Below are 18,014 nucleotides of genomic sequence, written 5' to 3'. Positions count from 1 at the left end.
AGAGATGCTGACTCTGGCAAGACTGTCGGGGGGGGCGGAGAGGGTGCAGTTCATGTCACTGACCCACTGGGTTGGGGGTGAGGGTGGGATCTGATGTGCACGAGAAACTTCCCCGCTTCCCCCTCCCTTTTCCTCCCTCAGAAAGGGCACAGACAGGAAGTCAGCCCTCCAAAGAGAATCAGGATTCTTCCTTCCTGATTCCTTTCCAGGTTTCACCAGAGAAACCTGCAGCCAAATTCAAGCTCTCTGGCAAAGAAAGGCCACAGAGCGCATTTCAGTTGGCGGCTTTAAGCGCTGCTCCTGAAGACCCCTGCCTCCACCCCTGCAGGATCCCTTCTCTTGGGTGTGGGCTGGTCCTGGTGGTGTCTGTCAGGTGAAGAGGATACAGTGGAGGCGAGGGGCGCCCCTTCTCAGGCTCGGTCAGGAAGCCGTGACCCCCAGACTGCTGCGCCCTCCGGCTCTTCTCTCTCGCCTGCTCTGATAAAGCAAGATGCCACGTAGCGAGCTGCCCTACAGTGGGGCCACCAGCAAGGTGCTGAGGCTCAGTCCACCAGTTGGGAGGAGCGGGCTCCTGCCCAGGGCCACGAGTGCCCGTGGAAGCAGACCCCTCCCTGCCAGTCTTGGGATGATCACGGCCTGGCCCACAACGCCGGTGGCAGCCTGGGAGACTGGAGGCGGAGCACCCGCGGGAACTGTGAGATAATAAGCAGTGTAGTTCTAAGCTGCATTTTGGGGTGATGTGTTATACGGTGACAGAGGTCTGAAAATACACATGGACACGGGTATAAACACAAACTGGTTTCAGCTCAGCATTGTCAGACATAGGCCTGAGAAGAGAGCAGGAACTCCTTTGAGGTGACACAGACCTGGCTCAGGTCCTGCTGTGTGACCTGTGTAAGCTGTGTACCACCTCTGAGCTTTAGTTTCCTCATCCAAAAAGTGGGAGGAGTGCCGTCCACCTCCAGGGGCTGTCGAGAGGACGTGTGGGGTGAGCCCGGCAGATGTTCTGTGGCTTTGCTGAGGCTGTTCCCCACCGGCCGTGCTGCCTGGTTGTAAATCCAGAAGCGGGGGTGGGGGTGGGGGCCCACCACGTCCTCCCCCCAGCAGCTCTCCAAGGCCAAGACGGAGCCTTCCCTGGGCAAGTGCACCTGGTGAGTTTTGGGGGGCATTTCAATGCAAATGCTATGGTGCTTTCAGGTCTTGGACCTTGTGAAGAAAACAGTGCCAGAAGGGGACAGGCCTTACCAGAAGAGTTTTTAGGGATGAGTGGTGTGTCATAATAAGCCCTCGAGAAAGAGAAGATTCTCAAGTCAGACTTCTCTAGACCATCAAAGGTTTATGAAGTTCAGAATTTGCCTTCGCAAGGAAAATTGTAAACCCCACTGCTAATGAAATATAGTGTAATGTCCAGGCTTACTTCTCCATTAGATACCAGAAGGAACCTTACATAGAACACACTTTTCCCAGATATCCTGGATCATACATGGAAGACAGACGTTTTGAGGCAAACTTGGTGACTTTGCTTTTATGTGACAAGCCTGTTGTTACACTCAATTATCAAAAAAGCTTTCAAGAAACTCAAGTCTGATAAACGAAATTAAAACAAGATGCTGTGGATTTGCTTATTCTTCAACAGTAAGGCCAGACCTTTCATGTCTTACCAGAAATAAAGGGAACAGTATTTATTATCAGCCTGAACCATGAGATCAGAGCAGTGAGATACCAAAGCCATTTGACAGAGGCACTCTCAAATTAATAGTCTAGTTACGGCCTATCACAAACTGTAAGGCCTCCTCCTTGTCTTGGGTTTGGAGTGAGCTGCAATCCCCATAGTACTAAGAGCTGTGGAAGGATGAAAGCCAGCTGATCCTCCTCCTTTGGAAACCTGTACTTTGGCACCTAGAACTGTTTTGGGTGGCACGAGAAGGCAGAGCTGCTTCAGATCTGTATTTTTAATTATTCACCTTCAGCTTTTTGAAAAAATTAAATGAAGGCAGAAGGACTGGGTGCTAGCAGCACCCAGAGCTACTTGCTGGGGCGACCTACTCCTTCTGAAGAAATATCTCTGCAGGCAGTAATTGCACAGCTTAATTCTTCTAGACTAAACCACTTCAGATTTATGCCAGTGAAAAGCAAACGTTGTTTGTAAGTCATTTAATTGTGTTACTGTCTCTCAACTTTATCAGATGCTGCTGAGGCAGAGAGGGCCGTGTGCAGTCCTGCGGGATGCTGTGGAGAGCTTCCAGGCTCGTGCTAAATGCCCACAGCTCAGAGTCCCCAGTGCTGCTTCTTCCAAGACTCAACACCACCTACTAACTTAACAGGTTCAAATGGATGGGTCTCAATCCGGGGTTCACATTGGAGGCTGCGTCTCCCATAAATTCACAGCCTTGACTGCGAAACCATTAACTAGTAAACACTTAGGTGCAAACCTGGTTTATTGTGTTCTTTGGTTAAATACTGTTTCTACACCTTTTCAGAGCATTATAAGAACAAAGATAATGATAACTGTATAGAAAGACTGAAAACACATCTTTTGCTTTTTTAGTGCAAAGACAGAATTTACATCGTTTGTGCACTATTACAAATTCTTATAATTAGACCAGACTTATAAAAAGGTAGGGCTTTAGTTGTTGTTGTTTGTTTTGTTTTGAAAAATAAATTCCCCTGGGCTGGCCAACATCACTGTCCTGGGACCTAGACCCACAAGAGTCTCTTGATAAAGGCTGCTCGGCACATGGTCAGAAGCTGGGTCAGCTCATCATGTCCAGACTGCACGACTCTGTGCTGCCATCACAGCGCAGGGCCTCTGCCACATCTCTTCTGAAGACAGAGAGGTTCTGGGTGAACCTGTGGGAAGAGGAAGAAAGGGTTGAGGGCAGTGGCAAGGCTAAGGCTGTGCGAGCCTCTGGATGATAAGCCACGGTGGCATTCAGGACCCTGGAGAGGGCCCCAGAGCCTGGCTGAGCTCCTTCCTCCCACTCTCATGGCCACTGCTGCTCTGCCAGCAGCTCCCTGCCTCTCCTTCCCCTCCCAGAAAACAAGGATTCCCAGGAAATACACTCTGGGGGTGCGTGATGTGGTGATACTACTTAAGTATTATTTTTAAAAGTCAAATTACACAGAGATGGTCAGGAATATAAAGAAAAGAATGAAAGCTTATGTGCCAGGCACTGGTTGAGCTTCCATACAAATTCATTTAATCATCATGAGTCTTCCCAACTGCAGGCATTAGTCTCCTCATTTGTAGATGAGAAAACTGAACTCAATGCTTCAAAAAGAGGTGGCACTGGGTAAGACTTCCTAGGTTCAAATCCTCGCTCCACCACTTCTCGGCTGGGTGGTTTCGGATGAATACTTAACCCCTTGTCTGGGTGCCCTGCATGAGTAGCTGCCTTACGGGACTGTGGGAAGAGAGAATTTACTGAGTCAGGTGAGACGATGCCTGTAAGTGCTCAACGTCCTGCCTGCCATGTGGGAAGCCCCCAGTCCTTGCCGGCTAGAATTCCCCCTAAACAGGGGGCTGAGTGATACCACTTCACAGAACAGCTCAGGACGTGGTACTCAAATTCCCAAGCCTCAGGCAAAGCAATTTCCTCCCAGGGGCACCCAGGAAAGGGTCCCCCCTCCCTTTACTAAATCTCTTCTCCTGCTGGCTTTGGAGGACCCCCCCGCGCCCGGCCCCCGCTTGCCTGACAGAGGATCTTGGCCCAGAACAAGCAGTCAAGGGAACAGGTCCACAGAGCCCATCCGACTTGGCCTTGTATTCCCAAAGCCCAAGGCTTTGGCCAGTGGCTATTGGGGTGATTAATAATTTGCATATCGAATGGGACAGCATTTGAATGCTACCAGTTTTTTCCCCCCATTTTTGGCTGCCCCGTGGCATACGGAGCTCCCAGGCCAGGTATCAGATCCCAGCTGCAGTCCAGACCTAAGCCCCAGCTGCACCAATGCCAGATCCTTAACCCACTGTGCTGGGCCAGGGATCAAACCTGTTGTCCTGGCGCTCCCAAGATGCCACCAATCCCGCTGCGCCGTAGTGGGAGCTCCTGAATGCTGTATCACTTTTATAAAAGGATGGGGCAACTAGCCTTTTTTTCTGAAAACATTTTCTTTATCACTCATTATGCCTGTCTCTTTCATCAGAAGCTCCATGAGGGCTTAACAATTAGTTCCCCACTGGTATCCCCAATGCCTGGCACATAGCGGGTTCTCAGTAAAATTTTGTGAACTAAGTGAATGAATGAATGAAGGAACAGAGTTCAGGCACAGGTAATAAGTTTGGGTTCCTCTCACTAAACTCTCATTGGCAACTTAACGTTTTCCTGTTCTTGCAAGACCAGCCACTTTTAAAGGTCAGAGAGAGGAAGGAACGACTTCCTGTGAGGCATGTGTTCTACCTTCTGTCATTTAAACATCACAAGCAGCCATCACCTCTGTTACACCTGTGAGAAAACTGAGGCTCAGAAAAGCTGACTGCCTCATTCACTGCCGCACGGCCTAGAAAGGGCAGGCATAAAATTTAATTCGGAGTCTGTCTGACCTCAAAGCCTCTACTTGTTCAAATGCCAGGAAGCCTTTCTTTGTCCTTCATAGCAGATCTAAACTTTCCTTCTTTTGAGCTTTTCCATTAGTTATTTTTTCTGTCTTTCTTGTTGGATTGTAATCTTCTTAAGGGCAAAGGCTGCATTTTGTTCATTACCGCAGCCTGGATAGTGCCTAGCGTGATGCTTGGAAGAAAGCAAATACCCAGCCATGTTTACTGGATGGAGCAAAACTGAGTCTAGGACTACAAGATATACCAGGAAAGCCACATCAGTGGGAGAGCTGCGTTAAGAAGCACAGTCCAGTACTTTGCCACGAACCTGGAACATCCACCTCCCTTGGAGAAACTACCGGGCACTGCTTACCTGTCTCGGTTCTTGACAGAAAGGTTCTGCTCCACTCCTTCCATCAGGTTCCTGAAGCACTGGGCCAGGACCTCCTGCTTGGGGAGAGGCTGGCTGTTTATCAGACTTGCCCTCAGCTCACTGAAGTGCTGTTGGGAGACAGAACAAGCCTCAGAGCGCTGGCCTCAAACCTGGGCCTGGGGAAAGCTGTGGGGGAGGGGCTAGCCCAGCTCCGACATGCTCAGGGCTCCTGACTCTCCAAGCAGCTTTGGTCCAGGTCCACTTTGAACTTGAAGCCTTTAGGGGAAACCAAAGCTGCAGAGACATTCCCGAGGATAAACTGTATTATCCCTGCTCATAAAAATCTCTCGCTCTCATTGTTTTACCGTCGTGAACAGCTTAGGCAATGGAGTCCTCTCCTCTGTCGGGGAACCCAGCACACACAGGTCTTCCCGACTCATCAGTGCTAATCGCAGAGGTGCGGACAGAGGAAGGGCCCCCGTAGGCTGGGGGAAGAGCGTAATGAAAGGGCCCAGGAATCGCTGTTGGCCACCGAAGGCCAGGCCCAGGGTCCCTCCTCAGGCCTCATCATCCTCCAGGGCTTCAGTGAACCACTCCTCAAACAACCCCAGGCTTTGTTCCAAGTCCCCGTCCTCTTGGGTTTGGACGGGTCTGTTCTTCGGAGCTGGGGGCTGCAGGGGCTTGCTTAGTTCTGGGAGAGCTTTCCGAGCTTTTCCGACAAGGAAGATCCCTGTCACACCTGGTCGCAAAAGAGCTAGACAGCCCTTCTCCTCTGCTGGTGTCTGTGGGCTTTTACATGGACCGAGTCTTATGCTAAAAGCAGCTCCTAATCACTGGAAACAGCCTAATTTCAGCACAAAGACAACATTCTGCCAGTCATGTGTTTATCCTTCCAAGCCCAACAGCATGATATTTAATTTCCATGATACATTAAAACAGCTCACATCAAAAACACACATAATTAATATGTAGTCAGACTAATACTTAAATACTATATATCAGAGGCATTACACGTAAACTACAGTGTCTTCCCGAACAAGATTGGGAATGCACAAAACTACTTATTTTTCCCTTTTATAATGATGCAGTGACTCACACCAAATAGAAAATTATTAGTTTTTCATCCCAAACCATGAAATATTGCCTCCATCAGTAAAGTATAATATTGTGATGTCATAAGCTTTTTCTAAACACTGAATTTGCCCTTATTCCCTCTCAATCATTTTAAAAGAACTGCTCTCTTTTATAGAGCTTGGATTTAAATCACAATAACACCGAGGGAAGATGAATGACAGTGCTATTGAATGTGGCTAAAATTGGATACTTCAGCACAGGTGAATGATGAGACAGCTCTTCTCTTTTTGATATATTTTCTTCTTCTATTAGTTTCCTTCCAAGGCTGGGATTTCAGTTTGAATTTTAATGTATGCGGCTGCCTCTAATCTCACTGTCTTTTTCCCCAGTACTATCTTATTGTACAGACAATTCATTCTCCTGAGCAGTAATGCACTGTTCCTACTGACTGCTGGGGAGACGGGGCGGGGTCAAGGGAAGCCGGAGAACTTGGGAGGCAGCCGGAGTGGCATGTGGACTTAAGGGCCGGAGGCTCAAGCTCCCAGATGAAGGATGCTGCCTGTGTGTAGGCCTGAGGGGCCGCTGCTACCACGGAGGGTCCAGGGGAGCCCAGATACAAAAGGGTGCCAAGGAAGGAGCAAAAGGCATTGTTGCCCAGAATCTCCTGGAACAGGGGAAGGAGGGAGGGTGAGCCTGAAGCACTGCGCGGGCTCTGGGTTCCAGAAAAGCTAGTCCTGAGGCCTCTGCGTAGCTGGGGAGGGACCCTCCGGGGGAATGAGACCTTGTCCCAGGGTGCTCAAGGTCGCAGCTCAAGCTCAGCTGGCTCCCCTGTCTGTCACTGTCACAGCGGGGCCGGGCGCATGGCTGCTGCCTCTTCCCCGTGGTCGCCCCCTGTGGCCTCGCTGCCATCACACCCACCTTCTCATCGAGCAGGATGAGCCCCAGCAGAGGCCTGGACACTGACCACTGGTTCCGACAGTCTTCGAAGACAATGGTGTTCATGAGGACGGATGTCATCTAGAAGACAGACTCACATGAGGACACTGACGCCTTGGCTCGAAGTGCCCCCAGGGCCAGGCCTCCCACGTGCTCACCTTCCACCCCCACATCTTGCCACTAGCCATGAGGGCTCTTCCTGGACAAATGAACGGCTGGGACTCCGGAAGCCTGTAAAGCTGCCTGTAGGAACTCTTGGCAAAGACTCTCAGCTCCAAGGAAGAGTTCCCACCACCACAAGCTTTGGTGAGAACCTTCTGGGTGGGCACAGAGGCCACAGGGCTGAGAGGAGCAGGCCCTGTCTGTGACCTCGGATGTGCTTTCCTCTCCGCCGTGTCACCAGGCAAAAGCCCCGCTCACCTTCCCTCAGCCTCTCACTTTACCAAAGAGGTCAGGTCACGGAGGGGCGACATCTTTCCGCGACCCTCCAGCGAGGAGGACAGGTGGGGCGCATCCCGTGTAAGCCGGGACGTCCTCCTTCCTGCCGGTTCGGGCTGCTGGTGCTCGCCCTTGCCCTCCCGCACTGGTTCACCGGTTCTCGCTCCACTCCTCCACTTTATACTCATCTGTTCTCTTCAACTCCAGGTCTGCACCCCCCCCCGGGAGGCGGTGAGAGAACACCGGCAGCTGCCGCAGCCTCTGTCCTTGAGGAGCTAAAAGCTTCCTGGGGCAGCCTACTCGACAGAGAGGAGAGGAAATGGGGCCGGGCACAGCTGCTGTGGGCCTGCGGCGGGAAGAGGATGGCTCCGGGTCCTTGAGAAGCCTCCACAGAGAAGGTCATGTTTAAGGAGTTCCTCATAAGTGGGTTGTAACCGGAGAAAGCAGCACCAAAGGAGTCTGGGAACGAAGGTGGGTTCTGCGATGGTAAGGAACTTGCCGTGGCCATGGAGAAGTGAGCGGGGCCAGAAGCAAGACCCCAGTGTGGGCTGGAAGTCCACGATGCACAATCTGGCAGTGGGAGCCAGTGCAGGCTTGCAAAGAGAGACATGCTCAGGAGTTCCCATTGTGGTGTGGCAGAAATGAATCCTACCAGTATCTATGAGGATGCAGGTTCGATCCCTGGCCTTGCTCAGTGGATTGGGGATCTGATGTTGCCATGAGCTGTGGTGTAGGTCGCAGACGTGGCTCAGATCTGGTGTGGCTGTGGCTGTGGCTGTGGCGTAGGCTGGCAGTTACAGCTCCGATTCAACTCCTAGCCTGGGAACCTCCATATGCCGCAGGTGTGGCCCTAACAAGGCAAAAAAAAAAAAAAAAAGAGAGACAGAGAGACATACTCAGCTCTGTACTGAAGCATGATCCCTCTGGGGACATGCAGAGTGTGTGACTGTGTGGTGACACTAAAGGAAGGAGGTAAGAGATGAGGCTGCTGCAACAGTCCAGGCAAAGAGCAGTGAGGCATGCTGGGTCATCCATCCACGTGGAGCTAAGGCTGAGAAGTTTCTGCTTCTTGGAATCTTTACCTCCCACCCCTAAGCCCTTTTGTTTTCACTGCTTCAGAACGCCTTTCCCCAAAGGAGGGCAGGGGGAAATGGCAATTACGTGGCAAAGGCTAGCACACACACCACCCCTGACTAGGCTTTGGTGACATCTGGCTTTGTCCTCTGGCATTTTTGCCATCCAGTTTACCCTGTGATCTCAGGCCAGTCCCTGAACCTCTGTCTTCTGTGTCTCAGGTTCATTAGCTATAGGAGGGAAATAAGAATTGAGTGCAAGGAAGCTCTGAGAATCAAATGAGATGGTGGATATAAAAAGTGCTGTTGCAAAGAGTAAAAAGTGTTATGAACATTTAAGGTGCATAAAAACAAGAGCAATGAGCTCTAAACATCTGCCGTTCCATTCGTCATCCTCCTAACAGTGAGGCGGCCGCAAATGAAATCTGCCTCTTCCACGTCTACTGTGTGTCCGGCGTCTCCGGGGAGAGGCTGGGTCTTAAGTCCGGCACACTGAACATCATTTGCAGATCACACACTTCCACATACAGTCTAACAAGCCACCCGAAGTCACAGAGCTGCAAATTAAATTGACAAGCAAAACGAATATCCACAGAGACAGTCTAAAATATTATGGGCTTCAAACTCTGAAGGCAGAATGGATATTTTAATGGAAAAGATTAAAGTTAGAGGCACCAAACTCCTCCAGTAACTGACAAAGCATCCTGAAGTGATGTGCCAATTACTTTCTAGGGTTCTCTCGTGGATTCATTTGTCTGAATGCATGTATTTATGTCTGTAATAAGTAAGAGGATGTTTGAATAAAATACTTTTCTAAAAATAAAGTTGGCTAAAATGGATATTTTTTTTCTCTTTTTGCTCTTCCGGAAAAATAGAAATGAGTGAGCAAATTTGCTCAAATGGCACTGACGTGGTAGCTCATTTCCAGAGTTCCTTTTTGCTAATAATCCTAGAGGATATGCGGAAATGGTTCCGGCAATGTGGCAAATTCCTTTGGACAAGGGCCCCCCTCTGGAAGAAGAGTGGGTGAACTGCTGTACACAATCCTGCTCCAGGTAGCATGGAGTCTCTGGTGGGAGGCTCTCTGTTGTCACCAACTCAAACAGCGCAAGACTGAAAGGAGAGCCCCTGGCGACCCAGCCCAGCCTGCGCTGAGTCACACAGCACCATCCGTGTTCAGCACGAGGCAGGCTGCGTGGGCGGGCCCCCGCTCCCCCAACCCCTGCTCACTTCCTGTGGGGTTACAGCCACGACTGGCATGGCCATTTCACCTGTGCCCCATCCAGGCTGCCTTTTCCAGAGCCTATGTCCCCAAACCGCATCCATCATCCGCTGTATTATCCCAAGCAGCTCTTCCGCCCAATCAGCGAATGGACCACTTGGGAGGCAGAGTCATGGAGCTTGGTCCACTTAGGAAAACCAGACTCCACACTGTCTCAGGGGCTTGCTTGTTTTCCTTCCTCCTTCTCACAGGCTTTGGCCTGAGTGTGTAGAACATTTCTCTCAATGGAGTGAAAGCGACATGGTGGGGCTGGCACAGCTCTGGAGCCAGTCAGAACTAAGGCCAAATCCGGCCCTGCCAATGAGCTAACCTGGGATGCTGGGCAGGTTGTCTCACTTCTCTGAGCCTTTCTTTCTTTACAAATGAGGTGGGGGTTATGAGAACTACTTTGGGGGACCGCTGTGAGGACTGACCTTCGTCCTTTACTCCAACTATGCTCACCCTCCTGGCCTGAGCCCGTGGAGTCGCATGGCCCAAGGAAGCACCCCTTCCACGTTGTGCTTACGGACAGATGAACTAGATTGTATTCTCCTCACAGTCCTCTAACTTTACTGGGAGTTGCAGTAAAAAACAAAAGACAAAAACAAAACCCTAAAATAGAAAACAGTCCAAAAAACACTCCTCGTTGCTCTGGCACATGTGTGTATCAGGATGGGATTTTGAATGACAGTATTTCTGTTGTTCAGAAAACCTGTCATCTTCCAGATCAAACATGAAGCTCCTCTGCAAATATCTGATCTGGAAAACCAAAACCAAACCATGTTGTGGTACACAGAGCTCTGTCTCAGCTCCTCTCCTACGGGTCTACCCGCGGTGGGAAACAGAGCCCAAGCACAAAGCAAGGCGGACTTCCCCACTCAGATTCGCTGGGTCACTCCTCCTACCGAGAGGTGGTGACTACACGCTCTCGGCTTTAGATGCTTCCTGTTCTGTGTCCTGCTGACGAGGAATAAGCAAAGACGTGCTGGATGCTTTACTGACAGATGGGGAGTGTGAATGCTTTCTAAGGAAGCTGTAGGCTCAGTCGGTCTAGGAGCTGGGTGGAGGGGGATGGCTGGAGAGGCGTGGTGGAGTCTGCAAACTTGCGTGGTGCTGGGACCACAGGGGACTTTTCTTTGTATCTCCAGTGCCTCGCATGGTATCTGGCACCTAACAGAGGCTTAGGAAATAGCTAATGAATGACAGAATGAACACAGAAGTGAAAGGGAAAGGATGACAGTGAAATATCAACTAGAGTATAAAGAGCTCAAGAGCTGCAAGGGGACTGTACGAAAACAGCACAGACCTTCTGGCCTAAGTCTCAGGCTGAAACCTGCCCTGGGTAGATGTCTACGTGAATACCCTCTTCATTTCCAAGGCTTTTGTGTGCAGAGCCTGGGGACCCTTCTAAGCCACCGTGGCCTCTCCAGCCAGCAGCTCGGCCGGAAGAGCCCTCGGAAGGCCTTTCGGGTCGCAAAGGCCTAAGGCTGAGGCACCATCTTTTCTGAGGACCAGCACCTCCGTCTGAGAGGAAGCTGTGCCTGGTGAGTTTTCTCGCTGCCCGACAAGAACAGATACCTTGACGGAGAGCCCCAGGGGGCTCAGCACTCTGGCAGGCACACACGCACCCCTGAGGGCGATCTTGTCCCCAGTTCACAGACTAAGGATCTGATGTCCTGAGCAGGTACGTCACTCGCTCAAGGCATCACAGCCGTCAGCTGCCCCGGCGGTGAAGTGGAACCTGGCCACGTGCACAGGTCTGCCTGGTCCAGAGGCTGCCGCCTGCCACCCCCAGGCTGTGTGTGAGCTGAGACCAAGACTGCCACCAGTGGAGGCTGCAGCAGCGTGTCTGGCCCCCACTGGAGAGCCTGGTGGTGTGAGAGGAAGGGCTAGTTGGTGGGCCCCCCAGATACGCCACCCACGTGGATCTCCTCCATTCAGCCACCCTGCCACCTGATGATGAGTCAGGCCGCCGCTGAAATGCCCGTGATCAGAATCCTGGGCAGCGGGTGGTTCCTGGTGAGTCTGCAGCAGACCTTCCTGCCTCCCTCCTAGAGCTTCTATAAATTTGGTTAAGGTATTTTCAGCCTCTCAAGATGAACAACAGTAGACATACTGTTAATTAATTAACAAAATCGATTGTCTCTGGAAAATGGCCTATTAAACCACTGGTTTCCCTCCCACCAAAAAGTACCACACATACATTGATTTAAATTAATATTATCTAAAACATTAGTAAATTAAGCTAATTTCCTTCAAGTTACAATACTCCCCATAAAGTGAATACTTTCCTTTTCTCTCTCTCTCTCTCTTTTTTTTGGCCACGCCTGCGGCATGTGGAAGTTCCAGGGCCAGGGATAGAACCCGCACTGTAGCAGTGACCGAAACTGCTGCAATGACAACACTGGATCCTTAACCTGCTGCGCCACAAGGGAACTCCACGAACACTTTTTATTGTCAGTGTTCTTCGAGCGTATTGAATAATGAAACTGCAAAACGTTCCACAGAGTCTAAGGAATAGATGAAAAAAAGTCAAACTCCTCTCTCCTGCTCCCCACCTGACTCGTAAAGACAAAACTGCCTCATGTGATGATACAAATATGGGCTCAAATCATGACTATACTCAGGGAACTTCAGCTCTTCCCTCTCGTCTCGGCCTCTTTGCTCAGGGTTGCCTGACTCTGCTGCCTGTTGATCAGGGAAATGGAAGATTGGAACGGGCTAGAGTGATCTATCTTCTTCAAAAGGTGGTGGAAGGAGGGCTTTGACAAAAGAAGGACAGACCAACAGAAAGAAGAGAGACCAAAGACAAAGTGTCCCTGTGCCTAGATCAAGGTGGAAAGGGGAGGACAAAGCAAGGGTGGTCAGAGCTGCTCCCCAGAGGCTGCGTCTGCAGAGTGGGGTGTCTTAATGAGAAGAGGAGGTAGGACACAAAATTACACGTACTGCTGGCCACGCCAGATGGATTCTGATGCCATGTCAGTGTTTTGAGGAACAACCAATAAATGCATCAAACACTCAAGAGCTGCTTCTGAGTCTCAGGCGCATGTACCTGGCCTCTCAGACGGCCACTGGCGGGCGGGCGGGGGGAAGAGACGGGTCCTAATAACACCAATAAAAAACAAAACAAAATGGAAACAACACCCCAAAACGGTAGCGTGTGGATGGTATAGTAGAATCCGAGAAAGCAGAGAAAGCTCGTGCCGTCGCCACAGCCATCCCTCCAGAGCCCCGTGCCCTGGCTGAAGATCCAGGATCTGGAAGAAGCCGAAAGCTGCCAAAGGAGGAAAAGCTTCCAGATTTTTCAGCGCTTGAGGAAGTAAGGGAGTTGCTGTCATTACCAAGCGCTGTTCCTGAGGCCACGTGCACAGCAGATATTGAAATGCGATCCTCCTCAAATTAGATACTAGTCATCTTTAGGGAGAAGGAATCAATTGTTTCTTCGTCTGCTGTCTACCCGTGTGATCTTAGTGGAATGTTATGGAAAAAATGAAAGTAATGGACAAATCAGCATATATTTTTCTGCCTGGATTAACTAAGCCTCACCATCTAAGTTACAGTAAATCTTTTAATAGCTGCACACATTAAGCACATTCCTAAATTCTCATAGTGTCTTTGCAGGCTTACAACAGAAGCAAATATTTAGCACTTGGATTCAAAAACAAAAACAAAATGCAAGATGAAGTGAGCCTCTTTTTAAAAGAAACAAGACTTCAATCAATTACAGGTGACCCAATCTCCTCTAAAAAATCATTTGAGAGTCCTTGGCCTTTGTATAATGCTAAGCTTTGCTTAAAAAAAAAAAAAAAAAAAAAAAAAGGCAAAAAAGCTTCTTACCAATACTGGTACTGCGGGACTGGTTAACTCAGCTGGCTCTGGTCGTATATTAGCCCTGCATATGCCTCGCATCTCAATTAAGAGCACTCTCCTCCACCCCTCCTTACCAAAAGTTAAGGGAGGCTTTCTCTCCAAGTGATAAATTGCCTGGAATATTTAAAAACCCTTCCACCCACTGTAAAATCTGAGGACATACACAGCCCAGTTTTGCTGTTGTTCAATTTCCTCCATTACCACCATTACCCCTAGTTCTCGAAACATTCATTTTAATCATAGTTTACTGGGGAAAGAATTACCTGCCAGTCTCCTCACTTATAAGAAAGAAGATAAAGTTGGAATGAAAGTTCAGGATTAATTAATTGAGAGTACTGCATGCGGTGTGTCTATTCTGAATGTTACAGTGCACATCACAATGAAAACAGTTTTATTTTCCATGGTTGAAATAAATTACAATAAATAATTCATTTCAATGGCAGAGATGTACTGGAGAGCAACAGCAACAAAATTGACTACACTACACTGTGAGTCTCATTCCTGAATCTTCATTATCCATTTGAAACTTTTTACGAGTAGTAAATCATATTTCAAGTGGCTGCAGATCTCATAAAGCAGCTTGCTGCATTAAAATAAAACCAGAAAACCTGGGGCACTGGGCGGCTGCAGGATTTGCCACTCAGCATTATTTGGGAAACCCTTTCTCACTCCTCTCCTCTTGTCAACATTGAACGAAACACTTTTCAATTTGATGTAAAAATTAAGCATCACTTGTCAAAAATATTATCTAAATTTCCTCTAGGTAGGAATGCTGGGAAAATGTGTATGTAAAGGAATGGCTTTCAATGCCGAGCCATTTGTATTCCAGTGACACTGTTATTCCTAGCTCATGGGCTATTGCCCCGATGACTGCCATACATTCAGGTTCTAGAACTTCAAGGGCCTATACGAGCCTCTGGGAGGGGGGTCCCCCAAATGAGTGAACACGTGTGCAAGCTCAAGAGGGACTAACAAAAGCAGATGTGCTGTTTTCCGTCTAAAAAGACCAGCCTATCATCAGGATAGCTAATATCTCACTTGAATCTTAAAAGACCCATAGAGCACCACTGGGAAAGGAGGCTATCTTAGGAAGAGAAAATAAAACGAGAAAAGGAACAGGAGACAGGGCTTGGCATGTCTGAGGAACAGGCGGCCTCTGTGCAGGAGGCTTTCGAGAGAGACCGTCTCTGGAGTGGAAGCGGGTGGAGCTGAGGGGGAGGAGAAGACGGGGCGGAGGCCAGGGTCATGCTCAAGACAGGACTGAGTCTGGGCCCGCAGGTAAAGGGCAGCTTTCAAAGGACTCATGCTGCGGTCTGTGACTGAGAACAACAGCTGAGGGGAGGGTGGGCAACGGCAGCCACGGGCGGGCACCAGAGGGGAGGTGACACGCTCAGATGCTGCCGCAGCATCCAGCGGAGAGGCAACAGGGCCTGGGCAAGGCTGGGGTAGCAGAGGCACAGAGGACCGGTGAGAATCCTTGATGCTGTGTCTCCTTTTCTTCTCAGGTAATGAACTCGTTCCAGGAAATACAACCTGACAGTTTGCTATAGGTAAGGTATACCTAAGCTACAGCTATAGGTAAATTTATTTTTATTTTTTTGCTTTTTAGGGCCACAGGTGCGGCATATGGAAGGTCCTAGGCCAGCAGTCGAATCGGAGCTGCAGCTGCCAGCCTACACCACAGCCACAGCAATGCCAGATCTGAGCCGTGTCTGTGACCTACAGCACAGCTCACGGCAGCACTGGATCCTTAACCCACTGAGAGAGGCCAGGGATCGAACCCACGTCCTCATGGATGCTGGTCAGATTCGTTTCCTCTGAGCCATGACAGGAACTCCCACTATAGGTAAATTTTGAGCTTTAAGACCATGGCCTCAAATGTGAGACAGCAATGGAGAGAAGGGGCTGGAAGCTCGACTGCCCCGCAGTACCACATATAGCGGCGAGGGGGCTGCGGTCTAGCAGACCCACAGTCCCACAGTGAGTTCAGGGGATAAGGAGCAGTGACAGGAACCCCAACCAGTGCACATATATATGCATGACAGAGATGACTATAAGCACATGTTTATATTAAATATTCAGTGATCAAGTGAACTCTGAGACCATTCAAAATCAGGGAGGGGAGTGGGAAACAGCAAGCTACTTGACCGAACAATCATCACAACATTTCCCAATGACTATCCTATTTCACGACAGAACAACATAAGGCACGACGGCACGAGGGCATCTCATGCAGTCATCCAAGCAGAGTGCAATGAATATTGTCTTTCATAATAAACACATTATCCCTGCAGTAGGGGGTTCGAAGTTTCACTGCCTCTCATCTGTCACTATGTTCTCCCTGATGTCCTTAAGGGATCTGGTTAGATGGACCTAAAAATCATCACACCCAACACTGGACGATTATTTTACTTATCACATTCAAATGATTTTGTGTGAGGAGAGAAAAGTATGTTTTTTGAAAATGTATTCGGCCCTCAGAAGCGTTTTCCAGTACAGATCAGTCTAGGGTTCACGTCTGAACCACAGAAGGAGGCACACTGCCTTTCAGATTCGAGGGCTTGTATTTTCAGCTGTCTAAACGGCATTCGGAGCGCTGGCCAAGAGGAGGGGAGATGAGTCAAAGATGCTACCGAAACCCAGACGCTCTTCTGACCTAGTAATTACATGGGGAGCCTGCGGAACGGCAGGGAGAGGAAGTGCTGGGGACAGAACCTCATTCCTTGCTTTATTTGGACATTTACTGCCATGTACTTTGTGCCTGGCTCTGTGTCAGACTCTGGGGACACCCAGGTGAAGAAGGCACTGTCCCAGCCCTCAAAGAGCTCACCGTCAGGTAGGGGAGGTGATACACTGCTTATGTGACAACACGTATAGCAAGTGCCACCAGCAGCAGCCTGCACGGGAGGCTCTGAGAGACTGCAGGAGGCTGACTCTGCCGAGGCCTGGGGGGCAGGCAGGGAGGGCTTCACAGGTGACATCTGGGTGCTGCAGGGACTCGGCAAGGCCTGATAGGGAGTGAGGTGGGAAGAAGGGCAGCAGGTGCAAAGGTCTGGAGAAGCGTCTGGGGAATGGTGGCCAGTTCTGTGGGACTTGAGAGGGTGGGCGAGGCTGCTTGGGCAGGTGGGGCCCGAGCTCGTGCAGGGCCTAGTAGTGTGTGCGAGAGAAGGCAGCATTATCCTGCAGGAAATGGGGTACCAACTAAGCTGAATGCCTCCGGCAGTGATGTGCAAGGGCAGCTTCTCCAGGGACTGGAGCCTTTAGGAGGCCTGAGCCACGCGTTCCCCCAAGAAAACGCAGCTTTTTCCCGTTCCAGGATTGGGAGGCCGCAGACACAGAAGGCTGGGGGCCTGCTTGGCTCCTGGGCCTCCGTCAGAACAGGTCTCAGCCCGTCTTGCTGGCTCTGCTGCCACGACCCTGAGAAATGGCACTGCCATCGCTTCCCTTGGCCCACAGCACATAACTTAATAGTGTCCCCTGTCAGCAATGGTTCTCTTCGTCAGGAAGCTTTTTATTGAAGTTCAACCTTCATTTTCCCTTTCTTAATATTATCCCATTATGCCAATACTCCATTGTGCCATGCTAAGTAATTCCCTTTCCTCTTTGGCATTTACATCTTCCAAGTATTTATAGACTTATCAAATGCCCCATTTAGTTGTCACTTAGGCAGGCCATACATATTTAGCTTCCTTAATCTGGCCCCATAAGCCGGCCCTTCCATTCTCCTAAATCACTCGAGTTACTTTCCTCCAGGTTTCTGTCAATTTGTTTCCAGCCTCTCGCTAACCCAAGGGGCTCGGCAGAAGAGGGGGTTGGGGAGGGAGGGCTTCTCCCTCTGTGGGTGAGAAGAGTGCATCGTTTGCTGAGGGCGGAACTGCTCCCCTAAAGTACAGACTCCAAAGCAGGCCAGGCCTCTAGAGAAGCTATGAGCCCCTTTTTTAGTGACTTGTTTCATCTGCACACGCTCAGGTCAAAACTATTCCATCACTACCTCTTCCGTGCTAGGTGCACGCATGCAACACGTCCGTGTTGAATACCTACTGTGTGTCAAGAACTGTGCTAAAGGACCTCTCCTTCCTTCTTTTCTCCCTCCTTCTTCATTTCGTAGACTTATTTGTTGCTCAAAGAACTACTGAACTCCTACTACGTGATACAGAATTGAATAAAATGCGGTCCCTGTGGCCTTAAGGAGCTCATGCAGCCTAAGTAAGTATATTATTAATCTCTTATTGCCCACCCATCAAGTTGTTTCCTTCCAATCTTAAAGGTCGCAGAGAAATCATACCTAAATGCACTCAACTCTAATTGACGCTTTTAGTTCCCGGAGTGGAACTTCTTTGTCCCATCTAAAACGAGATGCCACATTAAGTATGGGCATTAACACAGAGCTCTTGCTTAGCGTTTTCCTTCTGGTGGGTCTCTCTGGGGCCTGAGAGATTTCTCTCCAGGTCT

The 18,014-nt window shown here is 49.8% G+C and overlaps 1 protein-coding gene across 5 annotated transcripts in view; it reads right to left on the bottom strand.

Moving 5' to 3' along the window:
• Positions 1–1,593: 1,593 nt before the first annotated feature.
• RANBP17 (RAN binding protein 17) overlaps positions 1,594–18,014 on the bottom strand; it is a 332,066-nt gene continuing 315,645 nt past the window's right edge. For all 5 annotated transcript variants that reach the window (XM_047786458.1, XM_047786108.1, XM_047786195.1 and 2 more), the window contains 3 exons: positions 6,903–7,001; positions 4,911–5,038; positions 1,594–2,850 (listed from right to left, as the gene is read on the bottom strand). In XM_047786458.1, coding sequence (XP_047642414.1) covers positions 2,754–2,850; positions 4,911–5,038; positions 6,903–7,001 — 324 coding nt within the window. In that variant the 3' untranslated portion in view covers positions 1,594–2,753. The remainder of the gene's footprint in view (positions 2,851–4,910; positions 5,039–6,902; positions 7,002–18,014) is intronic.

The sequence above is a fragment of the Phacochoerus africanus genome, chromosome 1 (genome assembly GCF_016906955.1).
Source record: "Phacochoerus africanus isolate WHEZ1 chromosome 1, ROS_Pafr_v1, whole genome shotgun sequence".
Classification (NCBI taxonomy): domain Eukaryota; kingdom Metazoa; phylum Chordata; class Mammalia; order Artiodactyla; family Suidae; genus Phacochoerus; species Phacochoerus africanus.
The sequence above is the reverse complement of the archived record's forward strand: the minus strand, read 5'-3'. Positions and strand labels throughout refer to the sequence as shown.